The sequence below is a fragment of the Mytilus californianus genome, unplaced genomic scaffold, assembly GCF_021869535.1.
Source record: "Mytilus californianus isolate M0D057914Y unplaced genomic scaffold, xbMytCali1.0.p SCAF_2, whole genome shotgun sequence".
NCBI lineage: Eukaryota > Metazoa > Mollusca > Bivalvia > Mytilida > Mytilidae > Mytilus > Mytilus californianus.
The window spans coordinates 33,618,253-33,639,801 of NW_026262668.1; the positions used below are offsets into that span (position 1 = coordinate 33,618,253).

The following is a 21,549-nucleotide window of genomic DNA, read 5'->3' on the forward strand; positions in this document are numbered from 1 at the left end:
AATTGTAGTTTTAGCATAGAAAGGTAAATGTCTACCCTTCTTTCATGCTGAAGTAATGCTATTGCTCAGAGAAGCTTTCACTCTGAACCCAAAGGAATAACTCTTCTGAGGGGGGCATACGAGTGTCTGTCGGATAAGAGAAGCGAATAATACGAATGGGATATTCAAACTTCTGTCGAAAACAAACTGACAATGCCATGGCAAAAACGAAAAACGACTAAAAGACTGAGAACAGTACACAAAACACAACATAGATATCTATTATAAGGTTCTCATGAATGATATTTATAACATATTATAATATTGATTTATATACTTTCCAATAGTATTCAAAAGTATCAATATGCATATGCATGACGTATTTGTCCCTAAATATTAAGCATCGAACCATCTGTCCGATATGTTATACCGAATTTCTGTTTTGTGTACAATGCCAATTTCCATTGTTTTCTTAGATCTGTCTTGATGAATAATATATATGTTCGTATAGGAAAAACAATAATCATCAATCTTTAAAGGTTAACTATGCTTAAGAGACTTTTAAACCTAAGATTCAGAATTTTTGACATAAATCATAATCTCAACGATAAAACAATGTCATACAAAAAAAAATTGCTCCTCCTATATCAATTTGATATCATCTTAAGGGTGTACTCATGTCAGGTTAAGGAATTTTTGTCAGATGTTCGAACTCCTTGGATTTTTTCCTACAATACAGGGTAAAATATTTTGCCCTATATTACCCACTTTTCTTTTCATATAAGCTTTTAATAGCTCATAAAAGGTCGTTTATCAAAATTTGAGCAGATTCTAGACTTCTTTTTCTTACGATTTGAGAACCAAATAATGCCAATGCTTAAATATAAGGTAAAAGTCCGAGCCAGCCTTTCCCCGCCATTTTTTAAAAATTAAAGATCTCGAACAGGTCCTGGAGTTCCATAATCAATCATTTTTTTTAAATTTATTTAGTTCCTTAACTAACGCTCTTCAAATTTAAAGTATCAAATTGAAATTCCAGATTTTTTAAAATTTCACCCGACTACATCCTTAAGCAATCATTTACATTTATTGAGATATTTTTTAAAGAATAAACATTGAACATATAAAATTATCAATAGTGATTATTTTTATTTTTTGAAGATTTGATATCATACGCACAGTATCATTTATGCAGCTCATAAGGCATAAGAAATAACATAATGGGAATAAAAAAATATTGTCTTTTGTCAAAATGAAGCCAGAACCTTAAAAAGACTAGTATATATGTATTCATAAACGTTCTAACACGTTGAAAGTCAGTATAAGAGATCTTTGAATATATGAAGTAAACAATCAGATCAAAATTCGGATATTATTTTTATAAGAAAATGTAGAAGACATCAATGACCACTTGGACAGTGTCTCGGAGGCGGAGCATACTTGGTCGCTGGTTCTGGAAGATGGAAATTGCCCTGTCGAAACTGAAATATAAAATTATGTAATAAATTGGTACATATTTATGTATATTATATAGTCAATATTATTTTTATAATATAATTATCTTACTTATTAAAAATGAAATAGTTCTTGTTTCATTTAAACTCTTCAGATCGGGAAAATTTAAAGAATATGACAAACTAATCGACATTTTTACCAATAATACCTTGATCATGTACTGACTGTTGCTAATACCGACGTAAAAATGCTAAATTTATTTTACAAAAAGAATATCTAAACATCACTCTTTTTGTTCAAAATAAAAAAAAAAAGAAACTATAATACACGTCAAAAATGACGATTTCAACTTCCCATTTTTTAACGGCTATTATTTATTGTCGCTTGCTATGGCGTGTCAATTCACAATTTGTATGCTCTGATAGAATATGTACAAATGAAACCGACTCTTATAAACGTAATTTATATAACGCTTTATAAAATGTCGTGCGTCCTAAGCAGGAACGCTAAAATCCTAAACATTTCAAATCCAATGATGTACAAACACGTGAATACGTTAGATGCTTTATGACCAAAAGAGACATATGATGAAGCTGACATGTCAGTAACTGCTAGTAGTCCTCTGTTAATTTATGTTGATCATTGTCATTTTGCTTAGTTTCTTCTGTTACCTATTTTAACATCGGACTCGGACTTACTTTGAAATGAGTTATACTTGGCGTATTGACGTGCGTTTGTTTATTCCATATTGGCTAGAGGTATAGGGGGAGGATTGAGACCTCACAAAACATGTTTAACCCCGCCGCATTTTTGCGCCCGTCCTATGTCAGGAACCTCTGGCTATTGTAAGTCTTGTATGTTTTTTTTTAAATTTTGGTTCATTTATATGTTTCGCAGTTATGACGTCCATTTTCGTTGAACTTAGTATACATGATTTTTTTGGGGCCAGCTGAAGCCCGCTTCAGGTGCGGGATTTTTTCGATGTGTTGATGACCCAATGATGGCCTTAAGCTGTTTTTCTGCTCTTTGGTCGGGTTGTTGTTTCTTTGACACATTTCCGTTCTCAATTTATTAAAAGAACAGAGGGATTCATCTAAGGTAGATTTTGCCAAAGGATAATTTCGGTGGACCAACATTCCGCCAGCACTGGGACCGACGTAGATTTTATCAACTATAGGTCACCGTAAAGTCTTCGTCAATATTCAAAATTCGTTCGTATTGTAAGATATAAAGGGCCCAAACAATACACAATATAAACAATTAAAGGAGAAAACCAACACCTGATTTATGTACCGAACAATAAACGCAAAACAAATATGATAGACAGCGACCAACGACAAACACTGAGTTACAGGCTTCTTTTTTTGAACAGTAACTGTTACATATAGGATGTGGCGGATTTAAACGTGTTTATAAATGCAAACCAGTTGTTGGCATGATACAGGTTATGTTTTTCTCGTTTATTTCATGATGGTATGATACTTAACCCATAACGGGAGGGATTGTGCTTGATTTTCATATGATGAAGACATAATTTTTCAATCAGTTTAATTGAGGTCTGGAGCTGGCATGTCAGTAACTGCTAGCAGTCCTTTGTTAATTTATGTATCATTGTCATTTTGCTTAGTTTTTTCTGTTAACTATTCTAACATCGGACTTGGACTTCTTTTAAACTGAGTTTTACTATGCGTATTGCTGTGTATTTGTTTATTCCACATTGGCTAGAGGTAGGGTTGAGATCTCACAAAGTATGTTTACCCCGCCACATTTATGAGCCTGTCCCAATTTTGGTTCATTTATATGTTTCGGAGTTTAGTGTGACGTCCACTTTTGCTGAACTAATACACATTTTTTTAGGGGCCAGCCGTCTCCGGGTGCGGGATTTTCTCGCTGCGTTAAAGACCCGTTGATAGCCTTAGGCTGTTTTTTGCTCTTTGGTCGGGTTGTTGTCTCTTTGACACATTCCCCGTTTCCATTTTCAATTTTATAAGAAGAAATATTTAGTGAAGTTGACATCATCCCTTCATAAATTTTACGGACGCCGTCACGAGTTGGTTGACACTTATGGAATATTTGTTTCACAGATGACGACGGATATTGTGCAATTGTCGTTACCACAATCCTTTCCTCTTTTCCCCGATTGAGTCCGACCAAATTAGATTTATCTCCGGGTTTGTACTTACATGTACAACACGAGGGGTGCCACATGTGGAGCAGGATCTGCTTACCCCTCCGGAGCACCTGAGATCACCCTCGGTTTTGGTGGGGTTCTTGTTGCTCAGTCTTCAGTTTTGCTTTGTTGTGTTTTGTGTAGTATTGTTCGACTTATGGTCTTTTCCTTTTTTGCAATGGCGTTGTCAGTTAATTTCGACTAATGAGTTTGAATGTCCGTTTGGTATCTCTTGTCTCTCTTTTAGTTATCATAATTCATTTTATGAAAACAACTTTAATGGTAGCACCAACTAAAGCAATATTCAAAGATCTCATGACAGTGTTAAACAGATAACTTTTTGGGATAAGTTTAATCAAAGTATTGATTATATGCATCGTATCTAAATTTACATGATCATAAAAATGAGGATGTGATATCTCGTTTTCTATATGTTCAGCCAAACATTCAAACCGAATGTCTGTATCTATGAAAGAATTTAGTATAAATGTCAAGTAATTTGTGGTGACGCGATCACTACCTTAATAATTTACCAGATATACATAGAATACATTAATTGAAATCTTTGAGGTAACTTCAGACACGGTCAAAGCGAAACAGTTGGGATATATAAACACTGTAAAATTGGGCCAAAGGAACATAAACAGCCAAAAAAGAAAAAACTTCAATAGGGAACGAAAAATCGTCTTTATTGTCGTATATAATTTATAAAGATTGCAATGTGATTAATAACAATACAAGGTGCAATTTGTGACTATAGGAATACATACATGGTAATTAACTGCATTGTCGAAAAGTTAATTGAAAATTTACAGCTTTAATCATCTCATCACACTTCCAGTAAGTATGTCTAGCATTAGTAACTTTTTCATTACAGAATAAGGCTTTCTATTAGGTGCAGGAAATAATTTTTTGATAAGACGTTTCAAAGGATCATTTTTTTATTTTTTTATTTTTTAAGATTGTGTTAACCCGAATAATTCAGTCCCTCCCCGTGATCGACTCTCCCACTCGCGAGGGCCTGAACTCTTTATACGATAAAAACGCGTCACGAATCCAGGATTTTGATTGGTGCTCTCTGTGAGAGAGAGCCAATCAGCTAATAGCTAAATGTTATCGAGATAGGTAAATCCCGAGCTAATTCCGAATGATTTTTTGACGATTTTTCATTGACTAGGCCTTCAGGCGTTAATGTAGCCATCGTAGAGCAGTGGAATATAACGACTGAATTATTCGGGTTAAGATTGTGTGAAAATGTAGCATAGAAAGTCGAAAAGTCATAACTGTTACCTAAATTGAAAGGCCCATCTAAAATAACCAAACAAATGTTTACACTTCAAACATAATTCTATTATTTTCATATATATTATTACATAAGTTAATGATAGAAGTACTAAGTTGAAAGCGCTAAATGATTACTAGTAGATGTCGAACACTTACTAGAAGCCGAGATGAAACGATATTTGGCAGGTTTGTTGTGTAGTTTATGTGGCCAATAGACAGAAGGGACGTTCAAATGTTCAAAGGAGGCTTTTGGCTGAAATTTTGCAGTGTTATGCTTGTTTATCATTTTACAACTACGCTTTGCAGCTTTTTCTAAATATATTGTATACTTACATGTATATTAGCTGCTTTATCTAGCCCATAGCAGATATAATTGTATGTAGAATTATCAACGATTCCTTTAAAGTTGTCACGGACTGATTTATCTTTCCAGTCCCAAGTGTTTAGTTGTTTTACAGCATGCCAAGGAACACTGCTTATTTGGTCATAGTTGGGTTGACTGAGACAAAACGTAACATTCATTTTCGGATAGTAGAACAAGAAAGCCAAGCACATCTCGGATGTAGTCGGTAAACCACCCTACAATATTTGATAAATTTTGAGACACTTCCTCTCTACATACAATGAAAGGATGAAACAATAAAGGTGTCCCTAGACGAGCCTGTTTTACAAAACAAGGTAATCATCGATATGTCTGCAAAGGTTTTAAAAAACGAAATGAAATCATATTTGATTGATTGTTTGATATTTTTTTGGCCGTTTAACGCAACTTCTACACAATAGATATTTCTTGGCGGCCAATAATTATTGGTGGAGGATGCCGGTGTGCCGGAGAGAACTACCCTAGTCAATTAAGATTGAAGTCATGTGCACCTGCCACGTCTGGGGTTTAAACTCATAACATCAAGTTTACAGGCTAGTGATACAGAAGTTGAACCTCTTAGTCCACACGGCCACCGAGGCCTTAAACCATATTTATTCGTACAAGGCAAGAACAAAATCAATTCAGTGTAGGAAATAACAAGGTTAGCATTAACAATGAACCAAGGAGAAAACTTATATTTAGTAAATAAAAATATATTAAAGAAACTTACAACAGTCGGTTTGGTTCTTAACGAAGAATCATAGGTACAGTCAACTGCAACGCTGTCGCCCTGTATAAAACAGTTTTAAATGTTATTATCTTTGCTTATATATCTAATTCTCTCCTAGTTTTAAAAACAATAATGGATATTTTTTAATTCTTTTGTTATACTTTTCGATTACTTATATTTAATTCGTTGTCTCCATGTTTTTGTTTTTGAATTAACTACTATCTATTTTCTAACAACCGACGTTCAACATATAAATAACACATGGCTGAGAGGGTGATAGAGCAGATTTTTATTCCGAGAAAAACATTGTCAACTGAGGCGAAGCAAAGGTTTACAATGTCTTTTCGAGGGGTAACAATCTGCTCTATCACCCTCTCAGATATGTGTTATTTAATTTATTATACTGAATGTTCTGTTATTACTGTCTATTAAATTTCAAATTCAAAGTAATAAACTATGACGTCTTGTATATAACAACCATCCGTATTTAATAAAGCGCACACTTGATCAAGCGTCTCCGTGAAGGGTAATAGAGTATTAACCAATCAAAATCTGGTTTAAATCACGTTAAAATGCCAGATTTTGATTGGCTAATGCGAGGGATATAATTTACTCTATCCCATGGCTCAACGGGAGACAATTTTTTGAATGTCACCCTCTCGTGAAGACCAATAAAAAAATCGATATTTCAAAGGACAATGAATTGACTTTACATCAATATATTAAAGACAATGCTATAGTTCTACATTTAGGCCTCAGAATTTTTTCATAGACTGTCAAAATAAAAAAAAATTAGTTTGCTTCACTTCTGTTGTTTTTCTAATAACTATAACAGTGTAACGTTGTTATGTATGTGGCGTCATAGTGAAGTATACAGTAAAAGACAATAATGATAGTACATTCAGTATAATAAATTAAATAACACAAAGCTGAGAGGGTAATAGAGCAGATTGGTAACCCTCGAAAAAACATTGTCAACCTCGGCTTCGCCTCAGTTGACAATGTTTTCTCGGGGTTACAATCTGTTCTATCACCCTCTTAGCTATGTGTTATTTATATATTGTTTACAAAAAGAGAGTCGATTCCTTCATACTTTGCAGATATTTTAAGCTGAAAGATAGAGACATTTTCAATATAAATCATAAAAAGTCATCAAAAAAGGAAATTAACTAAATTGAAAAAGGTTACACAACACTGATTTCATCAACAACAACAACAACAACAACAACAACAACAACAACAACAACAACAACAACAACACAACAAAGCATTCTCGGTTCTATTTCTTTTATTCAAGCCGAAATTCGTTTAAAAGATATAAAATCAAAAACGGTAGAACGCGCTCAAATAAGAATATTGCACAAAGTTTTAGCTTACGTATTTAATCTCTCTTTCCTGTTTCATGGCCCTAAAATCTTGGTAATCATAATCATAGTTATCGTCTTCTGAGAATGGCTCAAGTTCTTTATCTTCTCGAAAATGGCGTGCTGTCAGCTTGGCACCGAGTAAATGGGCATGAAGAAGAACACCAAACACCTTTAAACTGTTTCTCTGTTTTCCAACAGCCTGTAGAAAAGAAAATAAGAAAGTAAAGACAAATATTAAACTGAAAGAGAAAAAGATTTCGCGTTAAAGTGCTTTTGCTGTATCATAAGGAACTACATGGACAGAAGGACATAGTAAAATTAATAAAGTAATATATGAACAACTATCAACAAAATGGTAACAAACCCTGCATGGTGCTTTTAAAGAGATTTTCTGCATAAAAACTATTCTTAACATTTTATATCACGGGGGGGGGGGGGGGGGGGGGGGGGGGCGATAAAGCTAATACTTTATCCTAACTGTCAAGGATTCGTGAAAAACTGGTGTGTGTCCTTTTACTGAAAAAGAGTTTCAGAGTGTCAAAGGGTAATGATAAGATATCATACACTGGAATTTGAAAGTCTCCTTATTCCATTATTTCAGGCTTATAACATACTTGGTCGAAGAAGAATTTACGAATTTAAACATTTGACATATATTTGAATAATATTACATCTGTTGAAGTAAAATCCATTGATTCTCCAGTAAAATAAAAACCGATAATTTCACATATGAAATAAATCTGATAAGTTCAGTTCTCTTCTCTCATATAGCAATGGATGTTGCCAGTAACTTAGAATGAAAACGAATCCAGAATGAGTAGAACAAATATAAATCCTCCGGTTTTTTTTAACTTCATTTCTTTAAAAGATCATGTAACTAGAGACATATGTATGGCTCACCTATATATTTTGCATTACATTGATACAATGCAATGAGAAGAATTCAGCTAGTTCCAGCAAAAACGTAAAAAAAGTGCAAGGTCATCGTCCAAGGGCTATTTTTTCTATAAGGAAGTGACTGATAATTTCAGATATATTACTTGATTCTTTTTACTTCATCTTGCTTATAATTTTTGTTATTCAAAATTTCTCTTTGTCTTCTATTGTTTCATTGTGTTAACGCCAAAAAAAAAAAAAAAAAAAAATAAAAAAAAAAAACACACAATGGTTAAACATCGACATTTTAGAGCAATGATTCCTATAAGAAGTCAACTGAGTTGACTTAAGACTAGATCCTGACCTTCTGGTCATTTTGCTATATACAGTTTCTTTCAATCTATCATTGTTTAGGCATATAACACAAAAATAGGCCAAGCCGTTAACAGTTTTCCTCTATCTATAATAGTTTAAAAAATCTAAAAAAAAATGGTGGAAATCGTCATTTAAAGACAGTTTTGGCAGATTTGTTTAAATGGATGATAGAAAGATTTTGTCATCATACATATTTTTGTTCCTGTAAGATTTTTTATTCTATCTATAACGATTTACAACATAAAATCAATACTTGCATTATCTTTTTATGTCCTATTTCTAGACTTGGCAGCCAGTCATGATGGTTGACAAGTGGAATCATCAGACACATTTTTTTTAGATACGCTAAGGATGATTGTGGCCAAGTTTGGATCCATTTGGCTGGCTTAATAGTTTTAGAGAAGATTTTTCCGAAACTTATTGGACTAGGACGGACAAAGACAACTGACGCCAAGTGATGACAAAATGTGACCCAACAAACAAAAATCAAATTTTTCAAAATATGCAATTCGTGAACAACTGAGATCATCCCCGATTGTTGGATAGGGGTCGTGTTGCTCAATATTTAGTGTTCTATATTGTGTTGTGTAAACTGTTGTTTGTCTTTGGTCGTGTTTCGTTTTTTGCCATGGTTTTGTCAGTTTATCTTCGACTCATGAGTTTAAATATCAGTTTGGTATCTTCCGACTTTCTTATAGATACAGAGCAACCAATCATCAGCAAAAAGAGAACAAAATTTAGGTTACGTTGAATTCAAATATTTATTTATATAGATTTTGTCCAAAAAATCACAATATTACAAACATTTAAAATATCAACCAATGATTGCATTTTTGATTTCAAAAGTCGCCCTATTTGGAAAAGAACGAGATGCATTGCAGAGTATCAGCTATTTTGGAATTACACATTGACCTAAAACTCAATACTCAGTGAGCAAAATGAAAATAAAAAAAAATATCGTCAAATAGGAATTGACGTCCAGTAGATCGAATATCGTTTACAAGTTGCAATATCAAATACAAACCCTCTTAGTGGATTATAAAAATTTCAGTTTGAAAAATATCATGGCTATGCAGTCTTACCATTTTTATACAATCCTTGTGACAGTGACTTTTTGATACAAATCCTTTTTCGTATGGGGGAATAAACTGTAAGTTATTAACCATTGCACCAACTTCAAGCATTCCTGCATCATACTGTCTTAATGTTGGGGTAACTGTTATTCTGAACCCAGAACTATCTACGATGCCTTTAAATTGTGAAACAATTAAAAATTAAATAGTTAACATTACAATTGACAAAAAACATAATTGTAAATATGTTTTTTGCAAGATCAATGATTATTTTGTACAGTGAATTCTTTTTTCTATGCAAGACTAAAAAATAACACCATCCTCAAATCTGTGTTCTTTCCTCAGATATGTGTCCTATTTCATATTGTGTCATAGACGTCACAAATTCATCTTCTTTCTTTTTCTAGAATCTGTGTCCCTTTCAACGAAGTCCTATGTGTTGACGTCATATTTATCAAAACGTCGTCGGAGAAAGATTTGTGTTGTCAAAGACATCAATTCGACTTTTATATTTGAATAAGATCGATATCAGTGACGGCTATTGATAAATCAACGCGTGTTGAACTAAGTACATCGGAGCTTACAATTTCTCGCAATACAAAAGTCGTAAATAGAACTTATACCTTTTTTCAGTCAGTTATTAGACTTTAGAATCAAAGAAATATCAGTGATAACAGTCAGAATTTGAAGTTTTCGCTTTTTTTGGGTTCGTCAGATAAGTAACGAAACCCTAAATGCCAAACAGTAAAATAGATTTGAGAACCCTTTGATCGTTACTTTTTGTATGTTTTGTATGTTAAGTCCTTCCTAGCTGATTTTTACAGTAAAAGACCCAGGTTACGGGAAGATTGAGCGCTTTAAGCCCGCCGCATTACATATGTGATTGTCCAAAATCACGTCACATTACTGAAAGTCTAGTTTATAAAAAGTACACGGAATTGAATAAACAAAGGGCAACACATTTGAGTTTCATGAATTCACAGGACACAGATCGGAGTAAAAGACACAGATTTGATATCGGAAAAAAGGCCAAAGATTTGAGTGCCATTACGTCACAGGAAACAGATTTGAGGAAAGGACACAGATCGGTATGCTAGTATAAAAGCATTTAACTTTTTTTTTAAAGTTTCGTTTGTGTAAACTTTCTAAATTGTACCTAGAAAATAACTTCAAAGGAAATAATTTGCTGATTTTTGTACAGGTTTGACTAAAAACTGAATTCAACGCTTTATAAATTTCATGTTAGTAATGTGCTTTCTGGATTTATATTCATCAGGAACGTTCAAAGCCGATTTTTTAAAGCTAAGGATATATAAGAACCGAAACAGTTGAAGGGCGATATGACCTGATAGTTCGATAAGTCACAAAAAAAGCTTTCTCTAATATTTTAAAATGTATTATCATAGTGTGTATTGTCAAATTTCATTTTTTAATGGTAAACGTGTACTGTTAAAAGGAAAATATCAAAACGATTTATAAGAATCAATCATTCTCTTTCAAATATAGCCTGTTCGATTAGACAAAAGGTTTAAAAAATAACACACTTAAACATGAAATAAATTGTGTAGCACCGTGGATACCAGACGAAAGCAGATGTTTTTTTTTTATTATACCTGCTTGAAAAACACTATATTTTGTTCTTATGTCTTAAACATCAGCTAAGGTAGATTTGTTCGGCGCCTTCAATGAATAGAACTGAACTTTCAATCTGTCAAAAGCTCTTATTTTAAAAGATGAACTTGCAGTAGGCAGAAAATAACGACAGTATTATTTATTTACTGTTCATCCTTACCTGACTTTAATGTTGGATTAGTGAAATGTGTTTCAAGAATGAGATATCTTGGATCTCCAGGTGCATTCAATGAAAATCCAGCATTGGGAGGAAAGTCAAACCCCTGAAGTATATAATCAAAGTTAACACACAATCATACTAATTTGATATTTACAATGTTATTTTGGTGTTTAATAGATATTTTAGAAGACACGCCCGAAAAAGGGCATAACTTATACATAACTTATACCAAAACTTGTATAGACTATTTTCTTATTACCGACTTTTGATTCCGGAGTATATAATTTTCGACAGGTTACCTACTATACATTTTTGAAACTCGGACAAGTAAGAGCAACAAAAAAAAATAAAATCATCCTTACAATCGGTATTATTTTGGGAGAAAATTAACTGTTTACTGAATATTTTGTTATGAATAGAAAACATAAAACAGTTAATTTTACTTTTGTTAGTTGCTCTTACATGACTGAGTACCAGTATGTCCTACTGTAGTGAATGTAACATATCGAGAAATTATAAATTCCGGAGTCAAAAGTCGGTAATATGAAAATGGTCTATTGGGCGAATGAATATGGATCAAATTCGATTATCTCCTGCTTACCAGAAAAATATCAACTATAAAATAAGTCAAATGTAGAACATATTCTATCGTTAATTACAGATGCAATACGTGCATGTTTTATATGTTCGGCTGATTTTTTTTAGTAAAGAGGAGATTAAATTCAGTAAAAAGATATATTCAGAAAAAGGAGATTCATTCAATTAAAAGTACCAATGAATAAATAAAGATGAAAAATTGGCTTTTGTCACTTTCTTTATTTATCACATAAAAGTTGTACTTTCCGAGTTCAAGGCATCAATAGCCCGATAGTCGGCGCTTTTTTTTAAATAAACAAACTTACTCTTCACATAAAATATTTAAATCATCGGGGGAGTTTGGTGTTCAATGCTCTTCAACTTCGTTATTGAGCTGAACTTTGAACGTTCTTGATTCAAGCGCCACAGATGCGTCTTGTGTAGACGAAACGCTCTCTGCCATTCTAAATTATACGCCGGGTATTTTTTATGAATGTTATTTTAAGAAAACTGCAATAACAGCATTTATAACAGAAATTATAAATTTACTTTTCTTTTTATCACACATTATTTACTATATTTTTATGTCAATTTAATTTCAATTAAGTATGAAGAATAATTAACAAAGACGGAAAATCATATGCAAAGACAACATCGGCGCATCGTCAGGTAACGGTTTAAATCATTTGTCCGAGAACACAAATTATATCTGAATTGTTATGAAGTATGTTTAAAAAATAAGAATCTGCTCTAGTAGTCGAGACTTTATTTTAATCCAATTAAACACAAGCAAGTAGTCAACTTATCTGTAGTATGACGTCATAGCAATAGGCAAATACATGCAGGCAGTCAACATGTCCATACTTATGCAACAGTTCTATAAAGAATATCTGCAGTCCTGATATCTTTTAAAAAGTTGACACAGAAATTTTCGAAAAGTTAAAATATTGATAAATGCAATTATTGAAAAAAAATTACAGTAGTATTACGCAAAGTATATAACTTACAACACCACCAATTGCCCATGCTAACATGACGTCGTTGCATTTTTCAAATTTCTTTGGTTTGGTACCGTAGCAGTTAAAGACATATCCCACATCGTTATCTGTAGCAGTTGGGCAACTGTATGCAACAAAGTGATGGACGACTTCTTCATTTCCACGGGTGATTACTGGTTCAAACTTTCAAAAGAAATGAATCGTTAAACGATAAAGGACTTTCTGTTTTGAATTTTCCTTGGAGTTTGGTGTTTTTCTTATTCAACCTTTTTTTAGTCAGATTCTGAAAAATTTTATTGATAGTGTATGAAGGGGCATTAGTTACGATATAGACAAAACATTAAAGTATAAATTCTGTGTTTCAAAAGCGAAATATTGAAATAAAAATTCACTATATGCAACCAGTTTGATTCAGTTTTGTAAAGAAAAATCAGTTGAGTCCATTTGTATGGACCCTTAGTTGGACACGGGTTGTGCATGTGCTAAGTATGTTCCCAGTTCATTTATTTAAAAAAAAAAAGAATGCCAAAATTGATAAGTGAAACAACTTAGTCACAAGAAAGGAACATTTTGTTGACTGATTCTACCCTCCAAAAAATCATTCTTATATAAGTAAAAAAAATGATTCACACTTTTTTAATCTATGACACGAAATCAAATAGACCTAGAAAAATTATCATGATTACTTATGCACATGCGTTTTGATTATTTATGTTCTAATCAGGTCAAATTACCACCGACAGTATTCAAAAACTAAAATACAAACGAATAAAATCCTCATACTTTGTAACAAGTTCAAATGTTTAGTGTTTTCTATTGAATATTTGTAATTCTGGTAAATATTCTATAAAAATAAGAAGAGTTTTTGTCAATCAAACATATCTCCACTAGAGACCAAATGACATAGAAATTAACAACTATAGGTCAAAGTCCGTTTTTAGTGTGTGATAAATCTGGTTAGAGGATGTCAGTCATTGCGGTGTTGATAAATGTGACAAATAATATCCCTTTAAATAAGGGTGAAATATAAAAAGTACCCTTATCACGTGGCGCTTCGAAGATTTTTCTGGAACTTTAAAAACTGTACACTGGTATGTAGTATCTGTGTTGGCTGGAACATGAAACTAAAATAAAAATGTACATGTGTAACGTATTATAACGCAATCAAGTCTTATAATCTTTATCCATGTTCAAATGTAATGTCATTTCTATCTTTGTTTTCTTTTTATCAAAATTAATTTACCTTCCGTTGTTAATTGCCTTAGAAGAGTATTCGGTGTTCTTATAGTTTGGGACGTGAAAAATCTATATAACAGATTATAGTCAACGGATCGACATAATGGCAAATCATATATCACTTCTTTCTTTCCTTCAAATTTATGAACGTTCTGTTTAAATGTTTAAAATATCATTTGCTTATACTTTAACAAATCTATTTTTAAATTCTATTTCAAGTTTCTGTATTTTACATATTTTTAAATGCATATGAAAACATAACCTTACATTGTTATGAAGTATATCGAATTGTTCAGCATCAGGTGGTAACTGATAGTCATTGTCTTTGACTGCAGACAACAACATTAAACTTTTTGCTCCTCGTCTGTTTGCACCATGCCAAGGCAGTGTATTGAACGATGCAGGATCATCAGGGTGATACGAATAGATAACCTTGATAGTATTATCCTTTTCAAATAAAATTATATATATCAAAATTAAAAGCTCATTGACATATACTAGTAAGTGTTTGTCTTTTGTTTCATTTTCAAAATATGTAGTACATTTTAAATTCAAAAACAAATTTAAAATATACGCACATTGTTGGAAGACAAAGTACATTTTTTTTCAGTTAAAGAAAAGGTAAAAAAATGAGTCTCGTCGAACTTTTCCCTCTCTTGTAGCGAGTGAGCGTACAGTTTAACTGTTTTATGATGTCATGTAATAGGTGCATTTCCTATGTTAATTGTGTAAAAATATTTTCATGATAAAACATGTAAAATGCCAGTTTTTATTGGTTTATACATGTTATACGAGTGCTACATTCTTCTTCATCACTTAGTTTATCTTGTAAACATTTTTTAAATGTTACCCTCTTGCATTAAACAATAAAAATGACAAAAACAAAATCTATATATATATATATACAACTCGTCTTAACATCAGCCCAACAATGTTAGATCTGTAAATTTACTTTCGCAAATTTTTTTGTTCTTCCCTCGCCGGGATTCGAACTCAGGCATTCCCGGAGAGGGAAGAACAAACAATTTGCGAAAGCAAATTTACAGATCTAACATTGTTGGGCTGATGTTTAGACGAGTTGTATATACAGAATGTACACAGCCATGTATCACCATCACTGCTGGTGATCCGATGGATAAATCTGTTGTAGAGTTGTCACTGGTTCAGACGTACTTATAAATATAATTATTTCTTGGACTGTATCTTGCATTAATTTGTAGGATCCTTTACAATAGATATTTCAGCTGATCTGTAACAATTCCATCTTCATGCCTTATATATCATGTATTGTATTACGACGCTAGATTAAAACTGACGGGGAAAGGTAACACCCGGCCACCAAAAGCTTTATTATTTGAAGCCTAGGTGGTCGAGTGGTCTAGCGCGACGGATACAGTGCAGGCGATTTGGTGTCACGATATCTCAGTAGCATGAGTTCGAATCCCGGCGAGGGAAGAACAAAAAATTTGCGAAAGAAAATTTACAGATCTAACATTGTCGGGCTGATGTTTAGACGAGTTGTATATATATTCATAGCCGTTACCTCTTCTATGAGATAGAGAAAATGTCTACTACTAGTAGAGTTTTTGCAAGTAAATAAAGAGGTGTGAAATACAAAAACATTAGCAACTGTATGACAAGTTACATTGTCACACTTTCCGATAGATTAAAAAATAAATAAATGAACTGCTCAGGTATAGCACATCCATGACACTTTACACAGATAGCGTGTGTAAATCCATTGTGTGATTGACGTCATTTTTATGATACGAGGAAAAAATAAATTATCTAGATCTCTTCAAGTTGCTATCAAGAAAAGGTCAGCTTAAAACAATTTCACCCAAAAATGTATGTACATATACATCGTTGCTTTAATGCTTAATGTTACTGGCAATTTACAATATGTCAATGTTGATTATTCAGAACCCGTTTGCATATATGTTTTTTTTTTTTTTTTAAATATTCAAAAAGCAATCATATAACAGTTTCATTAATAAAATATTTGCAATAATAATCATTTTACCCAAAATTCAAAGCATTTCAATTTTTTTAATTGTTCAAATAATTCAAATATCAAAACAATAAATATACTCACTGTAATTTGGTAGTCTTTGTCATCACAGGTATCTAACTTCCTAACAAACTTTAATACTGTTCCAAAGTTATCTTCAAGTCCCTGTAGAAGCATCCAGTCTTGGCTAACATCAACGATAGGGGAATAATGACCTTCAGTGTGACAGTCCTATAATGAGGATAACATAAGGCATCATGAAAACTCCAGAATATTTTCATTTCTCCGTATGTCATTGATATTACTAATAAAAAATAAAATTCATTTAAAGTTTCCTAACTTCTAATCTAAATTATCACAAATATTTTAAATATTTTTGCCTATTTGAATTCACATGCTTTGTTGGAATAGATGCTATTTAAAAACTAGCACAATCTGCTATTTCAATTCTTTACATATTTTGTTACTAAATTTGGGATGATTTGATTGACCACAAACTTTCAAGGGAATAGTTAATTCAGTTACCGGTAATCAAATGCACCGATCATTACTTCCTCATTTCACTTGACCCATATATGTGTCTCTCAAAGAGTGAATTTTTAAAGATACTAAATCAAAATTAAGTTTTTGTTAGTACTTTTTTCACTTTTCCGTAGAATTGTATCACATGTAATTTATGAGGACGCATCTTCAAGACAAAATATGATTACACTTACAGTCAATGTTTTTATCTTTTGTTTTTCTGAAATGTTTGGCGTTTAACTTATGCAAATATGTATGAAAAACGGTCATGTACGGAATATTTGATTGAAGTTTTGTTAAATAAGATGATCATTTTAGTTTTATGACTAACTTATGATAGCGAGGGGATATTATATTTACTGGTCTGTGCATCCGTCCGTTCAAAATATAAAACTTTTAAAATTATATACCAAATTAAAGTTTGACCCGGATTAAGTGGTGCACTGAACATGGAAATATGAGCACGTGAAGGGGCACTGTGTCTTAAGGCCACATATTCTTGTTGTAAATGTTTTGATTAATACATGTACATGTATATTATCTTCCGTATTCATAACTGTCTCTTTTGTCTTATGGTAGTGTGATAGATTTGACAGTAACCCCTCAAGGGTGACCGAGGATAGAAATATTGTAACTGTTGGTCTTGCTCCGACCGGCAGTTAAACCATTGCCGAAGGGGGCGTCATTTTGGCTTTGCGTGATGTACAAGTACGCAGTCACGTCCGGTCATAGAGGGGTCGTTAATTCCGATGCCTCTTGTTGAGAGAATGCCACGTTCTCTGCGCAAATTAAATATGCATATCAATCGACAGTGGCGTAACTTTAATTTTATTTCTGGTGAAGCAAATAATTTGAATCTTGGCAGTCAAAGCCTCAACTTGGTTAAAAGACGTAAATGCCATTAGGGAGTGGACGGTTAATTGAAAATCTGAATTGCAAAAAAGTTTTCAGCATTTACAAATGCAAGAAAAATCATAATTTTAATCACGTTTGATTGATTAATTAATTGATTGTTGTTGCCGGACATTTAAAGACGAAAACTGCATGCATATTCAGGACATGTACAAAATAATACCATAGATATGTATACTAAGTCTACCATGATAACAGCATGAATTTCAATCGTACCTGGAAAAAGGGAGCATGTTACAAAGGGGCAGACATTTTGTTTTGCAACAGGCCTCCTGTGGATCCCTGGTTCTGTTCCGTGTAGAACTAATGTACGCATCTACATTAGATTTGATTAGACGTCCCCACTGCTATTGGACGTGGCTGTGTATTTATACACCCCGGACAACCAAACGGACGACCCTTTTAAGCATATTATAATGTTAAATACAATCTTGTATATAGTACATACTGGAACATCCCGCAAGGCTAAGGAAACATCCAAAAAGGGGGGATGGTAGGTTACCATACTCTTCATAGGTCACACACTACCAAAAAGATCTTGTCTAAAGAAAAGTAAATCCAGATTTGTGGAATTTTATCATGAAATAATAATATTTCGAATGCGCATTTATCAATATATTTCAAGGAAACTGTTGGTTAAAGGTTTAAGTCTAGTATTCAATTAAAAACAGTTCCTGATCAAAACAAAAATAATTGACAGAATTAAATGTATGACCTCCTCTAAAATGCGTTTGTACATATTTGGGGATATTGAAATTTAAGTTCCACTATGTCTTTTAACTTTATACGTTTAGTTTTTGTCAAAATGCATGGAATAAGAGCAAAGATTGGTAGGTCCGGAGTCATAATCATGTGTCCGGGTAGGGTGACATGTCTTTCTGCGTTATAATACAAAGTCTGGTTCATATTCATCTTCTCGTCCTTACTATGCATATGTAAAATACACATATGCAACGAACACTTATATACATGGCCATGCATCCTATAGTCACTTGTATTTTAGCGTTGCGCAATATCGTCATATTCTACACTGCATTGGGAATTAAAAGTCGAAAGAGAGCTGTTTTGACCGCATAGCGCACCCAAAAGGAGGATTTAGGGGGAGGGGCATGTTCCACTTCTAACGTTTCCTAGATCCCACTTTTTCAAAATCTTGGATCCGCATCTGGCAACGAAATCTTATTATCTTATGTTGATCAATGTTTCTTACTAACACATTTTAGTTAATGATTGATGCAGTAAAACGAATTTGGTGACCCCCGCATTCATTGTTTCTCAATAAAATGGATAAAATACTATAAGTTAATTTACTTCAAGGGATATTAAAAAAAATGTCAACAAAATATCCTGCTAAATGTTTTCCCCGCAACATATATAATAAAAAGATGGCAAAAGAAAAAAAAGAAAAAAGAAAGAAAAACATCGGATAACGAAAAAAAGGCATAATGGGTCGTTCATCTGCAAAGTATATTTAAAAATAATTGTCATTTTCAAAAACCATGAAAGATAACTCAAATCGATCGTATGATAGGTATGGGATACGTGTTTTTGTACGTGATCTTATGTCAGTGAAAATAAAGGCGTGAATCTGGAGAACCTCGTGGTAAATAAAAATGCAAGATTTCTATAATTTTTCGTCATGATAGAATTATTTTAAATGGACGAAAATTCCAGTGTGTGATTTTAAAAGTCTTGGAATACTTGATTTAAACTTGAGCGACGTATTTAATCAAATTCAATGATTGACAATAACCAGTCCCATTAGGTCCTTTCGTCGAGTTGCGTACGTATGTCCCTTCCGCAGCATCTGAGATCACCCCAAGTTTTTGGTGGGGTTCGTGTTGCTTAGTCTTTAGTTTTCTATGTTGTGTCATCTGTACTATTATTTGTCTGTTTGTCTTTTTATTTTTGGCCATGGCGTTGTCAGTTTGTTTTCGATCTATGAGTTTGACTGTCCCTCTGGTATCTGTCGTCCCTCTTTTATTGGAAATCTCTAATAACAATTTACACATAAATCTACAAAAAAAAATCACACACACACACGACCGCGAATGCAGGATGTAGAACACTGTTTATAATAAAACGACTCACCTTGAAGTGAGTCGATCCGTTGCTGTCAACCCAGCCAACAACAACATCAGATGGAAACATTTTACCATTGGATGAAAGACCGAAGCCGACATATCCCTTAGTCTTAACGTGAGTCTCGAACGTTATATGTGTTGTATTAGTTTTCCAAAATAACCAGTAATTTCCATCACTGTCTAGTTGCCAGCTATTCCCGAAAATTTCCGTTGGCGTTGGTTTGGAGGGCAACACATTTGGGTTTCCTATGCATGTCCCGAACAAATATAGAAATGCAAAATAGATTGTGCACTTCATTGTAATTTTTCTTCTAGCAAAGCCTTAACGTGTGATCTTGCTTAAATATATGTTGATGAAAGGTGAATTACTAGAGATACATGATTTTGAAATGTATTGTCCTATCTAAGGAACCTGTACATACGTAGCTTTTTATCGATAATAATCAAACACAATCCATTAGTACGTAGAAGTTGATGTCAGTTTTGAAATGTAATCTGATAAGATTGTTGTGTAAATGTTTATAGTAAAGTAACTTGAAGCTTAGGAGTAATAAATATTCACCGTGACAAAAACAAAAAAAAAAAACAAAAAAATATATGCAAAAATCAAAATCTGATATGTCTTCTTATCATTGTACTCCTAAATCGTTATATTCTTTAAACTTTATCAAAGATGACATAGCAATGTTTTTGACTTTAAAACGACAATTTTGTTGATAGTTGATTGTTTAACGTCAAGCGACAAATACATAAAGCATATTCAGAACAACACTCAATATTTTTGAAGTGGGTCCAGTGCGACGATGGTGTGAAATATGACTGCACACAGAAAGAGGGTATGTTTGGTAAGGAGAATATTTTGTCATGCAACAGAATATACCGTTTCGACGTGGTACTGTAAGTTCTGTATCGTATGGTCGATTTTAAAGAAGATAACAAAATATTTTAAATCAAATTAAGCTTATCAGACAACAACAGAAAGATGCTTTTGTTTTTAGTAAGAGGCTTGATTGACCATATCATATTATAAGACATGCAAAAATTGTAAGAATGAAAAATAAATTTTGAAGTTAATTGGTTTTAAAAATGTAACAAAAATCTATTGAAGTCACTTTTTGAAAAACCATTTTCTCTATGAGATTTGAAATTTGTTATTTTCATGAGATTATATTTTTGATTTCTCGAAGATATTGAAACAAATAACAATGAGTGTGTGTTAAAAATGATTTTATTTTGTCAAAAGTTTAAATATATCAAAACATTTGTATTTGCTTGTTTTAGAAAAGAAAACATATTTCAATCTCATTCTTAAAAGCAAATATTGAAATTGCTGACCTTTAGCATTTTTCAATTTCACTTACAATATTGAAAAATGAAAAATGCTCTAACGTGGAGCATTTTTCAATTTGGCTTACAATATTGAAAAATGAAAAATGCTCTAACGTGGAGCATTTTTCAATTTGATTTCAAATATTGAAAAATGAAAAATGCTCCAACGTGGAGCATTTTTCATTTTGACGTTTGATATTGAAAAATGAAAAATGCTCCAATATTACTGTGCAATATTCAAATTTGAAAAATGTTCCCATCTGCTTCATTAATTAAATGTCTAATAATAAGAACGAAATGTAATTTGTTTCACTATAGGTGTTTTAAATGTTTAAATTGTTGACACTATTTATTAAATGTTTTACTATTTCCGTTTTCTTTTTTCTTGTTTTAAGCGCAATATCTTGAAGATCTTT

The 21,549-nt window shown here is 32.7% G+C and overlaps 1 protein-coding gene across 1 annotated transcript; it reads right to left on the reverse strand.

Moving 5' to 3' along the window:
• Positions 1 to 1,108: 1,108 nt before the first annotated feature.
• Positions 1,109 to 20,102, reverse strand: LOC127728945 (DBH-like monooxygenase protein 1 homolog). The gene is made up of 11 exons (XM_052236525.1): positions 19,812 to 20,102; positions 16,371 to 16,517; positions 14,543 to 14,722; positions 14,077 to 14,163; positions 13,049 to 13,222; positions 11,466 to 11,568; positions 9,683 to 9,849; positions 7,360 to 7,548; positions 5,983 to 6,042; positions 5,222 to 5,467; positions 1,109 to 1,460 (listed from the first exon to the last, which is right to left on the reverse strand). The coding sequence occupies exons 1-11, from the start codon at positions 20,100 to 20,102 to the stop codon at positions 1,380 to 1,382; spliced, it is 1,725 nt and encodes a 574-aa protein (XP_052092485.1). The 3' UTR covers positions 1,109 to 1,379.
• Positions 20,103 to 21,549: the final 1,447 nt, after the last annotated feature.